The following is a 17781-nucleotide window of genomic DNA, read 5'->3' on the forward strand; positions in this document are numbered from 1 at the left end:
TATCTTTCTGTTCTGTTGGATGGATAGATTTGCATTTATATATTAATACCAAATGATGAAGTAAAAACCTACAAATTCAAAATAATCAAAGTTTTGTTTACAATCAGTATTTTAAAAGCTTCTTCACAATCTAACTTGCTACTAATGATCATCCACGAGGATACGTAAAGGTGCACAACCTGCTATCAAGAGCATTGTATAGTTTTGGCAGAAGTTCCTATTGAGATTTATATGATGTAGACTAGTAATTTATTTTTAACTTTTCTGTGGTAAAGGTGCAAGCTCTTTCCGTAGAACACACTGTGACTGAAATGCTTGGAAAAATAGGTTCCAAAACAAAAGTGTTGATAAAGAAAATATAGCAAAAGGCAAAGGTTGAATGTTTCACACAACAGTGATAAGAAGCAGAAATGATGTAGAATAATGATTAGAAGCTTTGTCCAAAACTATGTGCAACCTAGAAGACACACAAAGTGAATTGCATTCTCAATTGTCCTTCACCTTGTATACAATTAGTTTTAAATGAGTTTCAGATGAAAACAGAAAATGCTAGAAATATTCATCGTCAGGTAGCATCCGTGCACAGTCTGTATTTCAAATCAATGACACTCCATCAGAGTGCTGCAAACTCAAGGATGCATTGCTGAAACATTCCTGACCTTAAATGCTGGTCTTTCTCTCTTCACATGCTGTCTGCAGAGTGTTCTGACTTAGATTTCCAGCATTTGCAGCTTTTGCTTCATTTTAAAAATTTTACGTTTTTTTATTGGTGTTCCTAAATTGTATTTCCAATTTGTGTGCCATTTAAGTTTTCACCTTATTAAACACTGTCTTCAATTATGCCATCAATTAGTTCAATTTCAGATCACAGATTGGAGGCAGGGATATTCATTTTAAATCTAACCAATCTATTGGGAGTCTGACAAGATCAAATACTATGCTGATTTTACACAGCACTCAATTTTGATTACCAGTGTACTTAAATTGACTCCTTGATGTCACCATTGTCACTACCTCTGAGTTAAAGTTTATTCTTCTGTACAAACAATGTGCTGCTCTCAAACTCAAAAGTACTGCTGATTTTACCACAGATGTCTCACATGATTCTTCTGTGACCTTGCTGGTTAAGAGCAGTAATGCGCTGTGGGTTCCTGCCAGCTGGTGACCTCAGGATAACACCGATTCTCTAGTCTAAATAATCATTCCCCTCATCCTCAATGAAGATGGCAGAGTTTGTCGTTGAAACATTCATTGAAATCAATATTTGTATCTGGCTGGAACCCTGAGAAGAGATTATTAATGATTCCCTTTTTCATTTCTTTCTGTAGGCAGTTGTTGAAAACTGAGCTTGGATCTTTCTTCACAGAGTATCTTCAGGTTGGTATCTTTTGTTCCTCTGTCCCGCCTCTGGAAATATTTTGTATGAATTTGGACATTTTTTCTTTGTCTCAAACACAGGCTGTACACGTGTTTGTGCCTGAGGGTGCGGAGGAAGTAGATGGGGGGGGGGGGAGTTGATGGACTGTCAAAAGTTTGAGCAATGAACCAATAATTTTGAGTTGGTCTTCCACTTTAGAAGATGACTTGTGTTAAAGCTATCACGTTTCAAGACCCTTCACTTAGCTTCAGTGTATATTTTGTCTATAAAATTAGGATGAAGGAGAAGTGAAACACTCTGGGGATTCGGGAGGAAGTATGTTCTCCAGTAACTCTCAGCATAGATCCTGTATGGAAACTGGTGCAGGAACTGGCTATTCTTCTAATCGACGATATTTTGTGAGAAAAGAAGTAGTCTACAATTTACTTTGTGTTTTCTTAGGTTTTTGTTTTATTATTTTCTATCTAGTCAGTAGTGATTATCTAGAAGGACACGTTTTTCACAACACTGAATATTTTGTAAAGTAACTTCAGTCTTGTGCAGTGCATTCTGCAAGGTCCATTTCAGATTTATCACAAGGAGTGGTTACGACAGGAAGATTCCATTATAAGTGTGGTTTTGTTGGAGGCATCAGTTCTGACCACAACACTTGCCTTTTCTGGTCACTTACCTGGTCTGCCATAGGATTTCCATTTCTGCAACGCCTCGTTGATCTCATTTCCAACTTATCTTGTGAACAGGATTCCATTCTGTCTTGCCATCTCCTCATTCAGCTGACTATTCGAATTCCCTCTGCTGCTTCCCTTTGCTCTCTCATTCCAAAATACCGATATATCATGTCCCACTGACCCATTATTCCCTGATCTTGTTCCCTTTATTGAATCTGAGATCCCAGTAAATTAGGTAAAACCCTGATCTATAAATTATTGTATGGCTTTGCTCCATTCTATCTATACAGTTCACCTTTGGCATCTGAAATAGTGCAGAGACCAAAAGGCTCGTTATTAACTGGGAGAGTAAACAGAAAGAGGCAAAGTTGGACAAGATACTGAACTAGGAGAGGAAATGCTTCTCAGCAGGAGGACAATTCTCTTATTTGAACTTTAGCAAGAAAGAAACACAGAATATTTGCACTCTATTAAAGGTCATACTCTTGGGATCCACCACAGAGCAAGGATTGCTTTGACGATGGCAGACAAGAGAAGGATATCATGATCCTAGGCTAGAACTTGAATTACCTGCAGCGTTATTCAGCTACAATGCAAGAATGCACTGTTTCAGACAGGGCTGGTGGAGTGGCAGAAACAGCAGAGGAAGTGGTTGGAGTCTGAATGTCGTCATCCTGAGGAGTCATGTGTTCCACAATGTAACTTCATTCCCTGAGGCATAGCCCTAGTCATTCCTCTCGCAAATAGATGATAGGTTGTTTTGACCCGCTGTAAGCCAGTCAGCTGTGATGAAAGTAGTCTAAGTTCATGGGGAGTTAACATTGGATAGAAGCAGCTCTGGGCAACTTAGCTTTCATTTCTACTGTCCCTGCAGGTCAAAGGCTTAGCCACGTGCACTTGGAACATTCTTTTTTTATCAGTCCTACCTCTAACCTATTCCCTCTGGTACATCAACAACTGCTTCCTGTACTTGATCGATGTTCAAATTTGGTCCTAATTCGGCTAATTTTTATGATTACGTGGTTCATCTCTCTCTCTCTTTCATTTCCTTCCTGGATCTCTCCATCTCAGGGACAGGCTAACAACAAGCATCCACTGCAAGCCCACAGACTGCCACTGCCATCTTGACTATACTTCCTTCCGTCCTGTCCTTTAAGGACTCCCTTCATTTCTCCCAGCCTCTCCTTCCATCTCTCTTCAGACTCTGCATAGGTGTCTCTGAACTGTTTTACCTATTGCTGAAAAGTATCTTCTGCTCTACCAAAATGGACAGGACCTTTAAACCATATCTGCTCTATTTCCTGCACTCTACTCTCACTCCCTCTCCTGGACAGAATAAGTGTTGAGTTCTCTTGGTCCTCACTTTCCATCCCACCAGCTTTAACACTGCATGGTTCAAACTTCATAATTAACACAGCTCCAAGAAGATTCATTGACAGCTTTCGCTATTTTAAAGGGATTTCTCCCTTCATGGACCTTGGTCCACTCTTCTGCCTCCACCTGCCATCCCTTGTCTTCTGGCACTTTGTTATACAGGTGTCCCCCGCTTTACAAACGTTCGCTTTATGCTACTTCGCTTTTACAAAAGACCTACATTAGTAACCTGTTTTCACATTACAAAGAGGATTTTCGCTTTTACAAAAAAATTTCTCATATAAATTCATGGTTCTTCGCTTTACGCCATTTTGGCTTAAGAAGGGTTTCAAGCCCTACCTTTGTAAAGGGGGGGGGGGCACCTGTATAACCACCTATCCTTTCATCTATCCCTGTCCCACCACCCAGGAACCCAGCCTTTCCAGATGAAGCAGGATTCATCTGCACTCTTACTAGTCCAGAATACTGCAGTTGGCACTCACTACGTCTACATTGCACAAATGCAGACTGGGGGATTGCTTTGTCTAGCGTCTGCATTCATTCCACAGGAGTGGCACTGAGCTGCTGGTGCCTACCACACTAATTCCCCATCCCGCTCTTCTCCGAACAAACTGGGTGTGTGGCCTTCGGCATTACTGCAATAGGTCACATTGAAGGCTGTAGGAACAACACCTCATCTCTGTGTGTCCTCACACTGCAGCCTTTGGCACTCTGCACTGCAATCTAACTTACTCTTTCTGGCTGACTGTACCATCACTGGCCATTTCTGCCAGTTATACAAGAGTGATTTTCCGATTAGTCCTGCATGACACAGAGAATGAGACATAGTCTGCTTCCAAGTGACTCATTAGCACATTTGGTTTCATCCTCTCAGAGATATTACCCATCTCCCCCAACATTCTTTGTTACTGAAAACTAACTTGTTTTCTCTTTTCTGCATTCTTACCCAAGGGGTTTGACCCTGAAACTTTCAAACTATTTCCTTCCCTACCCGCCGCTGCCTGTAAAGAGTTTGTACATTCTCCCCTTGGCAGCTTGGGTTTCCCCTGGGTGCTCTGCTTTCAGAAATGTACTGGCTGATGGGTTAATGGGTCATTGTAAATTGTCCAGTGATTGGGGTAGGGTTAAATTGAGGGTTGCTGCACATCGCATCTCGAAGTGCTGGAAGTGCCTACTCCACCCTGCGTCTCATTAAATAAAGATACAGGGTGCTTCCAGCATTTTCTGAAGCTGTTTCAGACTTGATGATCTGCAGTTTTTCATTTTGTATTTTCATACTCTGAAGCCTGTTTTTTCAATCCTAATCTAGATCCTTTGTAATGACATCACTGAGGAGTAGTCACTTTGGTAACCCTAAATCCTCTCACCCCACCCTTCTGAAGTTATTTGTACCCCATGTTGGGGTGTGTCCTGCATCAGAAACAATAGGCATTAGTTAACATGTACTGTTAAGGCTCAGGTCTAGTTTTGGCCATGTCATGTTTATCCTCCGAAGTTGTTTTTACTGCTGTTGTTGTGGAAGACACTTTGCTTCCTCCTGGGATATGGAGAATACAGCCTTCTAACAGCATTTGCATAATTGCCTTCACAAGCATTAATACAAACCACAAGATCATTTTAAATTCTAACTCTGGCAGCCTGGGAGTGCTCATTATTGATGGCACAAAGGGTTGTCATCTTTGGGGAAATCGAAAGATGATCATGTGAAGCTTGGTTTCAAAACAGGAAGTGAGCCATATGGAGCAAGATGGGCTAGAGACAACAGAAACTACAGCTGTTGGAATCTGGACCAAAAACAAAAAAAGGGTCAATATTTTGGGCACGTTCTTGCTTTACCACTTCCTCTCACTTTTTTATACTGGCTCTCTCCCTTTTCCCTTTCAGTTCAGTTTTGGCCCAAACCTCAGCTGTCTATTTCCCTCCAGAGAGCGTGCCTGACCTGCTGAGCTCATCCAGCTTCTTGTTTGCAAGACCTGCTATTCGCTTGGTGTAAGACACCCAAACAAGTGAAAGTTCTGTCTCTGGGACAGAGTCGTCAAAGTATCTCAGAGAAATGCTGAAAGCAAATGAGTGTGAATTCTATATGCGAATGTAGCTTGGAGAACATTTTGGCCTGAATGCTGCCACATATTTGCAAAGCAAGAACCTCATTGATGTCACATGGACTAGGGTGGACAGGTCCACTTCACTGTTGGTGAAAAATTGCTCTCTAATCTTAATAACATCAAAATTATTGTCTTCACTGAATAAGACTCATTTCAAATGTAGATATAAATTAATTTTGTAAAGTTTCTGCAGCCAAAATCATCTCAATTTATTAAGATTAGTGATTTATTTTTCAACAGTAAATCTCCAAATCCTATTTCATGCAATTTTATACCAAATGAATAGCAGCTTTTGTTCTGTTGTTTCACCTCTTATCTCAATCCCGTGTTTCACATGATCACCCTTGTTTTCCAGGGTTAACAGAGTAACATCAGGGTAGTTCTGAGTTTATCTTTAATTGACAAAAAAAATTATGAAACAACAAGTCTCTCCCTCTCCCTCTCCCTCTCCCTCTCCCTCTCCCTCTCCCTCTCCCTCTCCCTCTCCCTCTCCCTCTCCCTCTCCCTCTCCCTCTCCCTCTCCCTCTCCCCCTCTCCCTCTCCCTCTCTCCCCCCGCCCAACTTTCTGTTTCTGTCTCTCTGTTTCCCTCCTCTTCTACCCCCCAATGACTCAAATTTCATTGTAGTTGATCTGAGAATCTGCTTTAAAAATGAGCTGCTAATGAACAAATGCTGGAAGAAATCCTGAAGATTTTTTATATTTGAATTGAATAGTTGGCTTGGATACTGTCTAGCATAGAAACCTCTGACAAATTAAGCTATTGTTGCAACAGATCTATTCAGCTAAACTGATGTATGATGTCTTTGGTTGCACCTGGTCTCTCACTACATGTGTATGGTGGCAGAATTTAAGGCCCTAAATTGTAATAAATCTTTGGCAAGAGTGCTTCCTACTTATTACACCTGGGGCGAAATAACTTGCATTTTAAACTAGCATTTCATCTCTCAAGTATATTCATGGCCAGAGCTTTTTCTGCCAAATTTGGTTATATCTGGTTTGATCTGTCACCTTACTCCATATATTGATTTATTGCCTTTTTCCTTAGCACGTTTTGACTGACGTTTGAAAACAACGCTTATTTGGTTAACAAATTCCAACAACTATCTTCTGAATCTTGCCGTTTATAGTTTATTCTCTGCATGCAGTGAATTCCAAAAACAGTGGATTCCAGTTGATTGGACATTTGGTTAATCCATTGGACCATAAGACATAGGAGCAGAATTAGGCCAATGGCCATCAAGTCTGTTTTGCCATTCAATCGCAGCTGATCCTTTTTTCTCCTCCTCAGCCCTACTCCCTGGCCTTCTCCATGTAACCTTTGATGTCATGGCCAATCAAAAACCTGTTAATCTCTGCCTTAAATACATGCAATGACCTGGCTTCCATGGCTGCATGTGGTAACAAATTCCACAAAGTCACCACCCTCTGGCTAAAGAAATTTCTCCACATTTCAGTTTTAAATGGATGCTGCTCTATCCTGAGGCTGTGCTGTCTTGTCCCAGACTCCCCCAGCAAAAGTAACATCATTTCTACATCTACTCTGTCTGGGCCTTTCAACATTTGGAAGGTTTCAATGAGATTCACCCCCATCTTTCTAAATTCCAGCAAGTACAGGCTCAGAGCCATCAAACGTTCCTCATATGATAACCCTTTCATTCCCGGAATCATCCTTGTGAACCTCCTCAGAACCCTCTCCAATACCAGCACATCTTAGATAAGGAGCACAAAACTCTTTACGAGGCCTCATCGGTGTCTTATAAAGCCTCAGCATCACATCCCTGCTCCTATATTCTAGACCTCTTGAAATGAATGTGAACATTGCATTTGCCCTCTTCCCACCCATTCAACCTGCAAATTACCTTTAGGGTGTTCTGCACAAGGACTCCCAAGTTCCTTTGCATCTTGATTTTTGGATTTTCTCCCCATTTAGGAAATAGTCAGCAGGTTTATTTCTTCTGCCAAAGTGCATGACCATATATTTTCCAATATTGTATTTCATTTGCCTCTTTCTTACCCATCCTCCTAATCTAAGCTGTTCTGCAGCCTACTAGTTTCCTCAACACTACCTTCCCCAACACCAATCTTCATATCATCTGCAAACTTGGTAACAAAGCCATCTATTCCATCATCTAGTCTTTGAGATACAGCATAAAAAGAAGCAGTCCCAACACTGACCTCTGCGGAACTCCACTAGTCACCGGCAGCCAACCAGAAAAGGATCCTTTTATTCCCACTCGTGACCCCCTACCAATCAGTCAATGCTCTAACAATGCTAGTAACTTTCCTGTAATGCCATGGACTCTTAACTTGGTAAGCAGCTTCAAGTGTGGCACCCTGTCAAAGGCCTTCTGGAAGTCCAAATATATAACATTTCCTAACTCAATCCACAAGGATTCAACATCTTCCGATCCCCTTTATCTAGCCTACATGTAATCTCCTTAAAAAATTCCAACAGGTTCATCAGACAAGATTTTCCTTTAAGGAAACCATGCTGACTTTATCCTATCTTATCCTGTGTCACCAAGTACTCCATAACCTCATCCTGAACAATTGACTCAACATCTTCCCAAACACTGAGGTCAGGCTAACTGGTCTACAATTACCTTTCTGCTGCCTTCCTCCTGTCTTAAGGAGTGGAGTGACATTTGCGATTTTCTAGTCCTCTGGCACCATGCCAGTGTCCAATGATTTTTGAAAGATCATTAATAATGCCTCCACAATCTCTACCGTTACCTCTTTCTGAACCCTAAGGTGCAGTTGACCTGGTCCGGTTGACTTATGTTCCCTTAGGTCTTTCAGCTTTTTGAGCTCTTTCTCCCTTGTAATAGTAACTGTACTCACTTCTCTTCCCTGGCACCCTTCAACATCTGACACACAGCTGGTGTCTTCTGTAATGAAGACTGTTGCAAAGTACTCATTTAGTATACCTGCCATCTCTTTCCTCATTATTATTTCTCTGGCCTTATTTTCTAGCCGTCCTATATCCACTCTCATCTCTCTTTTATTTTTTACATACTTGAAAAAGCTTTTGCTATCCACTTTGATATTGTTTGCTAGCTTGCTTTCTTATTTAATCTTTTCCCTCTTAATGATTCTTTCAGTTACTCTCTGTAGGTTTTTAACAGCTTCCTCATTTTTATCTTCTCACTAACCTTTGCTTTGTTGTATGCCCTCTTTTTTGCTTATACATAGGCTTTGAGTTCCCTTGTCAGTACTATTTGGCATTTGAATATTCCCTTGTTTTTGGAATATATCTATCTTGCACCTTCCTCATTTCCCAGAAACTCAGGCCATTGCTGCTCTGCTGTCATCCCTGCCAGCATCTCCTTCCAATTTACTTTGGCCAACTCCTCTCTCATACCACTGTAATTTCCTTTATTCAAAGGTTCAATTTAATGTCAGAGAAATGTATACAATATCCACCTGGCACCTCTAGGCCCTACCCCCTCCCCTATCTTTATTACTGGGCTTCGGCCCTCTCTCCACCCCCCCCCCCCATTCCTGATGAAGGGTCTCGGCCTGAAACGTTGGCTACTCTTTTCTCACAGATGCTGCCTGACCTGCTGAGTTCTTCCAGCGTTGTGTACGTATTCATACATCCTGAAATGCTTTTTCTTCGCAAAACATCGATGAAAACAGAGAAGTGCCCCAAAGAATGAACGACAGTTAAACATGAGAACCCCGAAGTCCCCCCCAGCTCCCCTCCCACGTGTAAGTGGCGGTGAGCAACAATCCCCCTTCCCCCCACCAGCAAAACAAAAATGTGCACCCACTACTGAGCACAAGCATGAGCTAAGCAATAGCAAGAACACAGACCTTGCAGTTACCGCAAAGACTATCAAAATTCATCCGGCATTCAGCAGCCCACAGGTTTTCTCCTTCCCTGGAAAGGGAGAGGGAGACATAGCAACAACCCGCTGGTTTACGATGTTAAGAAATCCGTTTTGTCGCTTTTTACGAGCTCTGTGCCCGAAGGTCACAAAGATCTCGGGTTTTCGGGCGCACAGCGAAAGATTTCCCCGCCTCCCCGACAACACACGAGTTTCTTGCTGTAACACTGACCGTCGATCTGCCCGTATCCAGAGCCTCGAGATCTTAGGCTTCCGAACACTAGGCCGCCTCTCAGGCCTACCCCTTGGCATGCTGAACAACGGCCGGTCCAGAAACCTTGAGAAAGGGTCCCATTCCTGCAAAGAACCAAAGTCAGCATATAACTCCAAGTCAGGGTCTTCAAAAGAACACTGAAAGGGAAAAATAAAGATATTAAAGAATGAAATAGAGCTGTTTCTGAAGATGCAAGCAAAGGAGTCACTGTTTAGCGCCATCTTAACTCCTCCGTATATTCCACTGAAATACTGCTACCTCAGACTTTATTTTCTCCTTACCAAGTTTCAAGTTGAACTCAATCATATTGCGATCACTACCTCCCAAGGGTTCCTTTATCTAAGCTCCCTAATCACCTCCAGTTCATTACAAAACATGCAATCCAGTATAGCTGATCCCCTAGTAGGCTCAACAACAAGCTGCTCTAAAAAGCCATTTGTAGGCGTTCAACAAATCCACTCTCTTGAGATCCATTGCCAACCTGATTTTTCCAAACTACCTGCATTTTAAAATCTCCCATGACTCTTATAACATTGCCCTTTTGACACACCTTTTCTGTTTCCCGTTGTAATCTGTGGTCCACATCCCAGCTATTGTTGGGAAGCCCAAATATAACTGCCATCAGGGTCCTTTTACCCTTGCAGTTTCTTAATTCAACCCACAAGGATTCAACATCTTCTGATTCTATGACACATCTTTCTGTTGATTTGCTGGCATTCTTTATGAGTAGAGCCACACTATCCCTTGGCCAGTCTTCCTATCACTCCGATACAACGTGTAACCTTGGACATTCAGCTCCCAACTACAACCGTCTTTCAGCCACAATTCAGTGATTCCCACAACATCATACTCGACAATTTATAAAAGTGCAACAAGATCATCAACCTTATTTCTTATACTCCGTGCAGTGAGATATAACACCTTGAGTACTGTATTTACTACCCTTTTTGATTCTGCATCTCTAATGCACTGATACTCACCCTGCTGGCTGCAATTTTGTCCTATCATTTGCCTGCCCTTCCTGACAGTCAAGGGCACGTTATCTTTGATTTTTTTTTTACCATCTCTCCTATCCTGAGTCCCTTCACTCCAGTTCCCACCCCCCTGCCAAATTAGTTCACACCCTGCCTGTGATAATATTGGTCCCCCTCTGGTTCAGGTGCAACCCATTCCTTTTGTACAGGTGATACCTTCCACAGAAGAGGTACCAATAATCCAAGAACCTGAAGCCCTGCCCCCACACCAGCTTCTCAGCCACGCATTTATCTGTCACATTATCCTGTTTCTACCCTCACTGGCGCGTGGCACTGGCAGCAATCCAGAAATTACTACCCTGGAGGTCCTGCTTCTCAGCTTTCTGCCTAGCTCTCTAAATTCTCTCTTGGGGACCTCTTTGCTTTTCCTTCCTATGTCATTGGTACCAATATGTACCAAGACACCTGGCTGTTCCCCTTCCCTCTCCAAAATGCTGTGGACGTGATCCGAGACGCCCCTGACCCTGGCACCTGGGAGGCAACATACCATCCGGGTGTCCTGTTCACATCCACAGAATCTCCTGTCTGTTCCTTTGACCATTGAGTGCCCTATCACTACCAATCCCCTCTTCTCCCTCTTTCCCTTCTGCACCATGGACCCATGCTCAGTCTGTGATCGGGGCAGCCATTTATTTGGGACGACTCTTACAGAACAAAACCTAATTGAGAAAATAGCCATCATTCCCTGCATTTATTTGGGACATTATGCTGCTTAATTGAGGGAGCAGACTGTTGCCAAGCAGTTTCTCACTAGCATCAGACACACGTGTGCCCATTAGACACTGCACTGTGCATAGAACAAATAATTTAAAATCACATCAGTTGCCTGTGTTTGTGCTCAAAAAGCAATGATTTTTGTCCCTGATAGTAGGCAAGAAATACAGGACTGAAGGTGCTAAATTTGAATGCAGGCAGTATACAGAATAAGGTAGATGATCTAGTAGTGCAGGTAATTAGCAGGTATGATGTTGTGGGCATTTCTGAATCGTGGCTGAAAGAAAATCATAGTTGAGAACTTAACATCAAAGAATTCACGTTGTACTGAAAGGACAGGCAGGTAGGCAGAGGGAGTGGCTGGCTACCTTGGGTAAAAATGAAATCAAATCCTGAGAAAGAAGTGACATAGGTTCAGAAGATATCTAGTCCTTGCGGATAGAGTTAAGAAGCTGCAAGGGTAAAAAGACCCTGATGGGAGTTATATACAGTAGCCAGGATGTGGGCTACGGTTACAATGGGAGATATAAAAGGCATGTAAAACGGAAGTATTACAATAATCATGGGGGATTTCAATATGCAAGTATGGTAGATTGGGAAAATCAGGTTGGTGCTGGATCCCAAAAGAGGGAATTTGTAGAATGCCTAAGAGAAGTCTTTCTAGAGCAGATTGTGGTTGAACCCAACAGGGAAAAGGCAATTCTAGATTGGGTGTTGTGATAATGAACCAGATTTAATCAGTGAACTTAAGGTAAAAAAAAACATTAGCCCTGCAGTTGGAGAGGGAGAAGATAAAGTCAGGTGTATCAGCGTTACAATGGTGTAAAGGGAGTTACAGAGGCATGAGAGGAGAGCTGCCCAATGTTAATTGGAAGGGATGCTAGCAAGGTTGACAGCAGAACACCAATGGCTGGAGTGCCTGGGAGCAATTCAGAAGGCACGGGATTGATAAATCCCAAATAAGCTGTGGTATTCTAAAGGAAGGATGACACAAAGGAAATCAAAACCAGAAAAGCAAAAGAAATGGTATTATAATATAGCAAAAATTGGTCAGAAATTGGAGGAAGTTGGGAAGCTTTTAAAATCTAACAGAAGGCAACTAAAAAGCCATAAAGAGATAAAAGATTAAATATAAATGTAATCTAGTCTCTAATATAAAAGTGGATACAAAAAGATTTTCAGAAATATAAATTGTAAAAAGATGACGAAAGTGAATATTGGACCACTGGAAAATGATGCTGGAGAAGTAGTAATGGCAGTCAAAGAAATGGCAGATAAACTGAATAAGTATTTTGAGTCAGTCTTCACTATGGAAGACACTAGCAGAATGCGAGAAATACGAGAGTGGCAGGGGGCAGAAGTGAGTGTAGTTGCTATTGCTAAGGAGAAAGTGCTTGGGAAACTGAAAAGTCTGTAGGTAGATGGGTCACCTGCACCAGATGTACTACACCCCAGGGTTCTGAAACAGGTAGCTGAAGAGATTATGGAGGCATTCATGAATCACTGGACAATTGCAAATCTCATGCCACTCATTAAGAAGGGAGGGAGGCAGAAGAAAGGAAAATATATACTGGTTAGCTTGACTTCAGTGGTTGGAGAAATGTTGGAGTCTATTATTATGGATGATGTTCAGAGTACTTGGAAGCACGTGATAAAGTAGCATGATTTTCTGAGGGGGAAATCTTGCCTGACGTATATGTTAGAATTCTTTTGAAGAAAGAACAGGCAGGACAGACAAAGGAGAGTCAGTAGGTGTTGTTATTTGGATTTTCAGAAGGCCTTTGACAAGGTGCCCCTCATGACGCTACTTAACAAGATGAGAGCCCATGGTATTACAGGAAAGGTACTAGCATGAATAGAAGGTTGGCTGACTAGCAGGAGGCAAAAAATCAGAATAAAGTGGCCTTTCCTGGCTGGCCGCTGGTGAATACTGTGTGCTGCAGGAGTCGGTTTTGAGACTGCTTCAGTTCACATTATATGTAAATGATTTGGATGAGGGAATTGATGATTTTGTGGACAAGTTTGCATGCGATACAAAGACAGGTGGAGGGGCAGATACTGTTGAGGAAGCAGGGTGTATCTGCAAAAGGACTTAGATTGAGAGAATGGGTAAAGAAGTGGCATTTAGAATCTAGTATAGGGAAATGCACAGTCGTGCACGTTGATAGAAAGAATAAAGGCATGGACCATTTTCCAAATGGGGAGAAAATTCAAAAATCAGAGGTAGAAAAGGGATTTAGGAGACCTCATGCAGGATTCCCTGAAGGTTATTTTGCAGGTTGAGTCTGTAGTGCGGAAGGCAAATGCAATGTTAGCATTCATTTCACGAGGACAAGAATATAAAAGCAAAGATGTAATGCTGAGGCTTTACAAGACATTGGTTAGAATACATTTGGAGCAGTTCTGAGCCCTTTATTTAAGAAACTATGTGCTGGCATTGGAGAGGGCCCAGGGGAGGTTCACGAGAATGATCCCAGGAATGAAAGAGTTAACATATGAAGAGAACTTGATGGCATAGGGCCTGTACTCACTGAAGTTTAGAAGAATAAGGTTGGGAGGGGGGTCTCATTGAAACCTATTGAATATTGAAAGGCTTAGATGGAGCAGATGTGGAGAGGATGTTTCCTATAGGACCAGAGGGCACAGCGTCAGAATTAATAGATGTCCACTTAGTACAGGCAGTGAGGAAAAAATTCTTCATCCAGAGGGTGGTGAATCTGTGGAGTTCATTGTGACAGACAGCTGAGCAGGCCAAGTTATTAGGTATATTTAAGGTGGATGTTGGTAGGTTCTTGATTAATCAGAGTGTCGAAGGTTATGGGAAGAAGGCAGAAAAGTGGACATTGAGATGGATAATAAATCTGCCCTCGTGGAATGGCGGAGCAGAGCTGATGGGACGAATGGCCTAATTAGTTTCCGTTACATATGGAAGAAAACAGTAAGACAGTTCAGAACTTTTTTTCACTGCGGTTTCAAGCATTCTGGCTTAGAGGTACCAGAAACGGCCAGGAATGAAAATGAAAAGATTTCACTACTTTGACAAGTTAGGAACTACGAAGAATTTGAACGTATTGAGAATCATCTTGAGTGTTACAATGAAAATGAAGATTTGGAGGATGCAGTCGTTGAACGCATTGTATGAAGGTGGTCCGTTATCTGTACTAGCTGCTGCGCTGATTTTGTTCATTTACTGTAAATCAAAGGAACGCAGCAGCATACGGATACGCTGGATGAGTTCCTCTGCCGATAACAATTATGACCTAATACATGGTTTTATAGTATTGTAGTAGTATTGGGATAGTGTTTTAATTAGTTCTGTACTTCATTTAAATACATAATTTATTACTCAGTTAAATGGTAGTTTGTCTTTTTTTATACCTTTTTAACATTTTCCATGAAACTTCAGCTAATGGGGACAGCTGCTTAATTAGGCCAAAATGTACTTATCCGGATGTGTCACAATTAACTGGAATCTACTGTACTCTTCTTTCTCATTTGCTTTGGAGCTTTTGCAAGCATTACCTTTGATTCTTTGCTCCTACTCGATTTCCTCGATATAGTAGATTAATGACACACAAATCTTTTATGGGGAGAATTAGTTTGGCAAGCCCAAGTCACTTCTGATGACCACTAAATCTAACCTTCAAAATTGCTCAGATATAACAACTAAAGAGTATAGCTGTTCCCGAAGGCTTCAAGTTTGTATGTTTCCAATGTATGCTGCTGGTAAATGATACTAAATGCGAGCAATGAACAATATAAAAAATACTAAGGAAAAATATCCATGAATTTAAAAATTACAGGAGCATCTTTTGAATTGCTTTTGAAGTAAGGTAGTGGAATTTTCTCAGATGTCCATCAACAATGCAGAAGTTTAAGTCTAACACTAGGAAATTGCTGACTCAGAGTTACCGTAACCAGGATTTGGCTAAATTGCAGAATGCCCTTCCTCTGCCCTGAATCATAGGCATACCTAACAGATGAACAGCAGAGTGCAATTTCTTTCTGATAAGGTTCCTGAAATTAGAATGTTGTTCCAAGAAGGATTTTTATCTCTGTAAACATATTAACAACCTTTCTCAGTTTCTGGGACAGATAATAATCGGCAATCTCTGTAAAATATACTCATGGTTACTGATAGGGAAGAATTACGTCAATCAAAAGCAGCACAGATGTTTCCCTGATTAGTTTGCGCTTCGTTATCTCCATCTTGCAGGTTCAATGTTTCCACCAAAAGTGTAATATCTGTGCTGTAGCTAAACGTTGATACTTCTTTCTCCTTCAGTCTTATGCAACTGAAAATCAGGTTTTTTTTTTCTCTGTCTAGAATGGAACACGCTAACGGTTATTTCCAGTTTACTTTGCATCAGTGGAAGTTTGTGCTGGAACTTCTCCTGGGCCCACCTCCTTCAAGAGTATGGCTGGGGATTTTGAGCCATGTTGTCCAGGCTTTCGGTGCCCCTGGTCAGCATGGAATTCCAGTGTTGTGCTGGACTGTGGGGAAGAGATAAAACTCCTCTCATTCTACTACAGTGACCGGCCCCATGTCAGGGGTCTTACAAACTGCTCCTCTGTGAGTTTTAAACTCAACCACCCTCCTAAGCTCATCAACCACCCACCCTTCCCAGCAGGATCAGCTGAGATGGATCCATTTACCCAAATTCCAACATCAAAATTAGAGCAAATACTGGCACTGTTTAATCAGAAATAAGGAACAGGAGATTGAAGAATAATAATAATAATCACTCTTGATGGTGTCTGATTGGGTTTCCCTGGCATCAGTTCTATTTACTACCCACTACATCCATGGGGAAAATACTGTATTATGGCCTGCTTCAACAGCAGTTGCTTTATTTCCATGTCTTTTACTGAGCAATCCCAGATTAATGCCATATTGATTCTATACCTTCATGTGACAATCTGAAATTTTTACTGCTTTAAGTTAAAATGCTCCTCCAGACTGTGAACCCCTGACACCATTGTCATTCAGCTGACTTGCTAACTGTTCATATGAAAATGGTCCACACTCTGGCAGCATCAAAGACTTCTAAAGGTTAATATTCTGCTGATGACTAACTTTTGTCTTCTTTCTTATTCTGAGAATATTAAATGCTAATCTGTCGCATGTTCTACATGAAATAAAAGCACTACATCTGAGAACAGCTCAGTGTTTCAGGAGTAGGGAGGAGTGGCCTATAGAATGAAAAGACACAGCAAGGTTTATTCCTGTAAATATATTTTTAGACTGTTTTGTAATTATCTGCTAAAAAGATCCAGCAAGATCTACTTAACTATTTGCTGATAAACCCTCTTATTTTTTTCATGTAGAGCATCATAGTTTCTTCGCTCTGAAACTTCTACAGGCCCATTGTAGTTTGAATTCTTCACAAAGCTTGCTTTAACTCTTTACTGACACAATAGAGTGAATAAATCTCTCCTAAGCAAAGATTCTATTTTAGAAGCTTTAATTAGAAAATATCCCCATATACAATCCGATTAAAAGTGTGCTTTGCTCCTGATAAAGCTGTCCCTTTAATAATCTATCAGCGTTCTTAGTATTGTCTGTTTAAAGTGAGAGCTACAGCTTTGTAACTCTGAAACATTAATTACAGTGGAAAAGGCATTTTGCTTTTACCCTTAATGATTGTCATTATTGCCCTTATTTACAAATAGGGTATTCAATCCTGATTCTGGACTTTAAAAGCAATGTTTACTTGTTTGTACTTTCCAAGTTGAATGCAGGAATCAGAACGGTCATTAATGTGTTGAATCTCGACTCTTCTTTTTCTTTCCACCTGTAGAATCAACTGCTGACTAAAGGCATGGTGATTTTGAGGGACAAAATACGATTTTACGAAGGTAAGGAAGCAGTTTTGTGAGTTTCAGTATAATTCAATACAAATCATGAATTGTGCATATTCTGTTTGAGAGAACTGGTAGTAACCATGTGGAAGGATTAATTGAGATCTTCTCCAGAATGTGCCTCCTCAATACAATATAATTGCCATTTCTGTCTGTGACTGTGTTAAGTGACAGGTGTATTTAAAATTGTAAACTTCTCAGTGCCAGTGATATCTTTTTAAATTGCTGACGTATATTTTTCAAAAATAAATTGTTTAAATTTTAATTAAAGTCCTGCGCGATGTACGACACTTTACAGACATTTTTTCAAAGACAACCAACCTACAAATTTGAAGAAAACACTTATTACCACCTCTGTCTCAATCTCTCTCTCTCTCTCTCTCTCTCTCTCTCTCTCACACACACACACACACACACACACACACACACACACACACACACACACACACACACACACACACACACACACACACACACACACACACACACACACACACACACACACACACACACCCGCCCCCCCCCCCCCCAACTAGATTTC

General features: G+C 41.3%; 1 protein-coding gene across 2 annotated transcripts in view; it reads left to right on the forward strand.

Annotated features, from left to right (window-relative positions):
- LOC140734745 (proline-rich protein 5-like) overlaps positions 1-17781 on the forward strand; it is a 122558-nt gene that overhangs the window by 48975 nt on the left and 55802 nt on the right. For both annotated transcript variants that reach the window (XM_073059172.1, XM_073059170.1), the window contains 2 exons: positions 1329-1377; positions 17180-17237. In XM_073059172.1, coding sequence (XP_072915273.1) covers positions 1329-1377; positions 17180-17237 — 107 coding nt within the window. The remainder of the gene's footprint in view (positions 1-1328; positions 1378-17179; positions 17238-17781) is intronic.

The sequence above is a fragment of the Hemitrygon akajei genome, chromosome 10 (assembly GCF_048418815.1).
Source record: "Hemitrygon akajei chromosome 10, sHemAka1.3, whole genome shotgun sequence".
NCBI lineage: Eukaryota > Metazoa > Chordata > Chondrichthyes > Myliobatiformes > Dasyatidae > Hemitrygon > Hemitrygon akajei.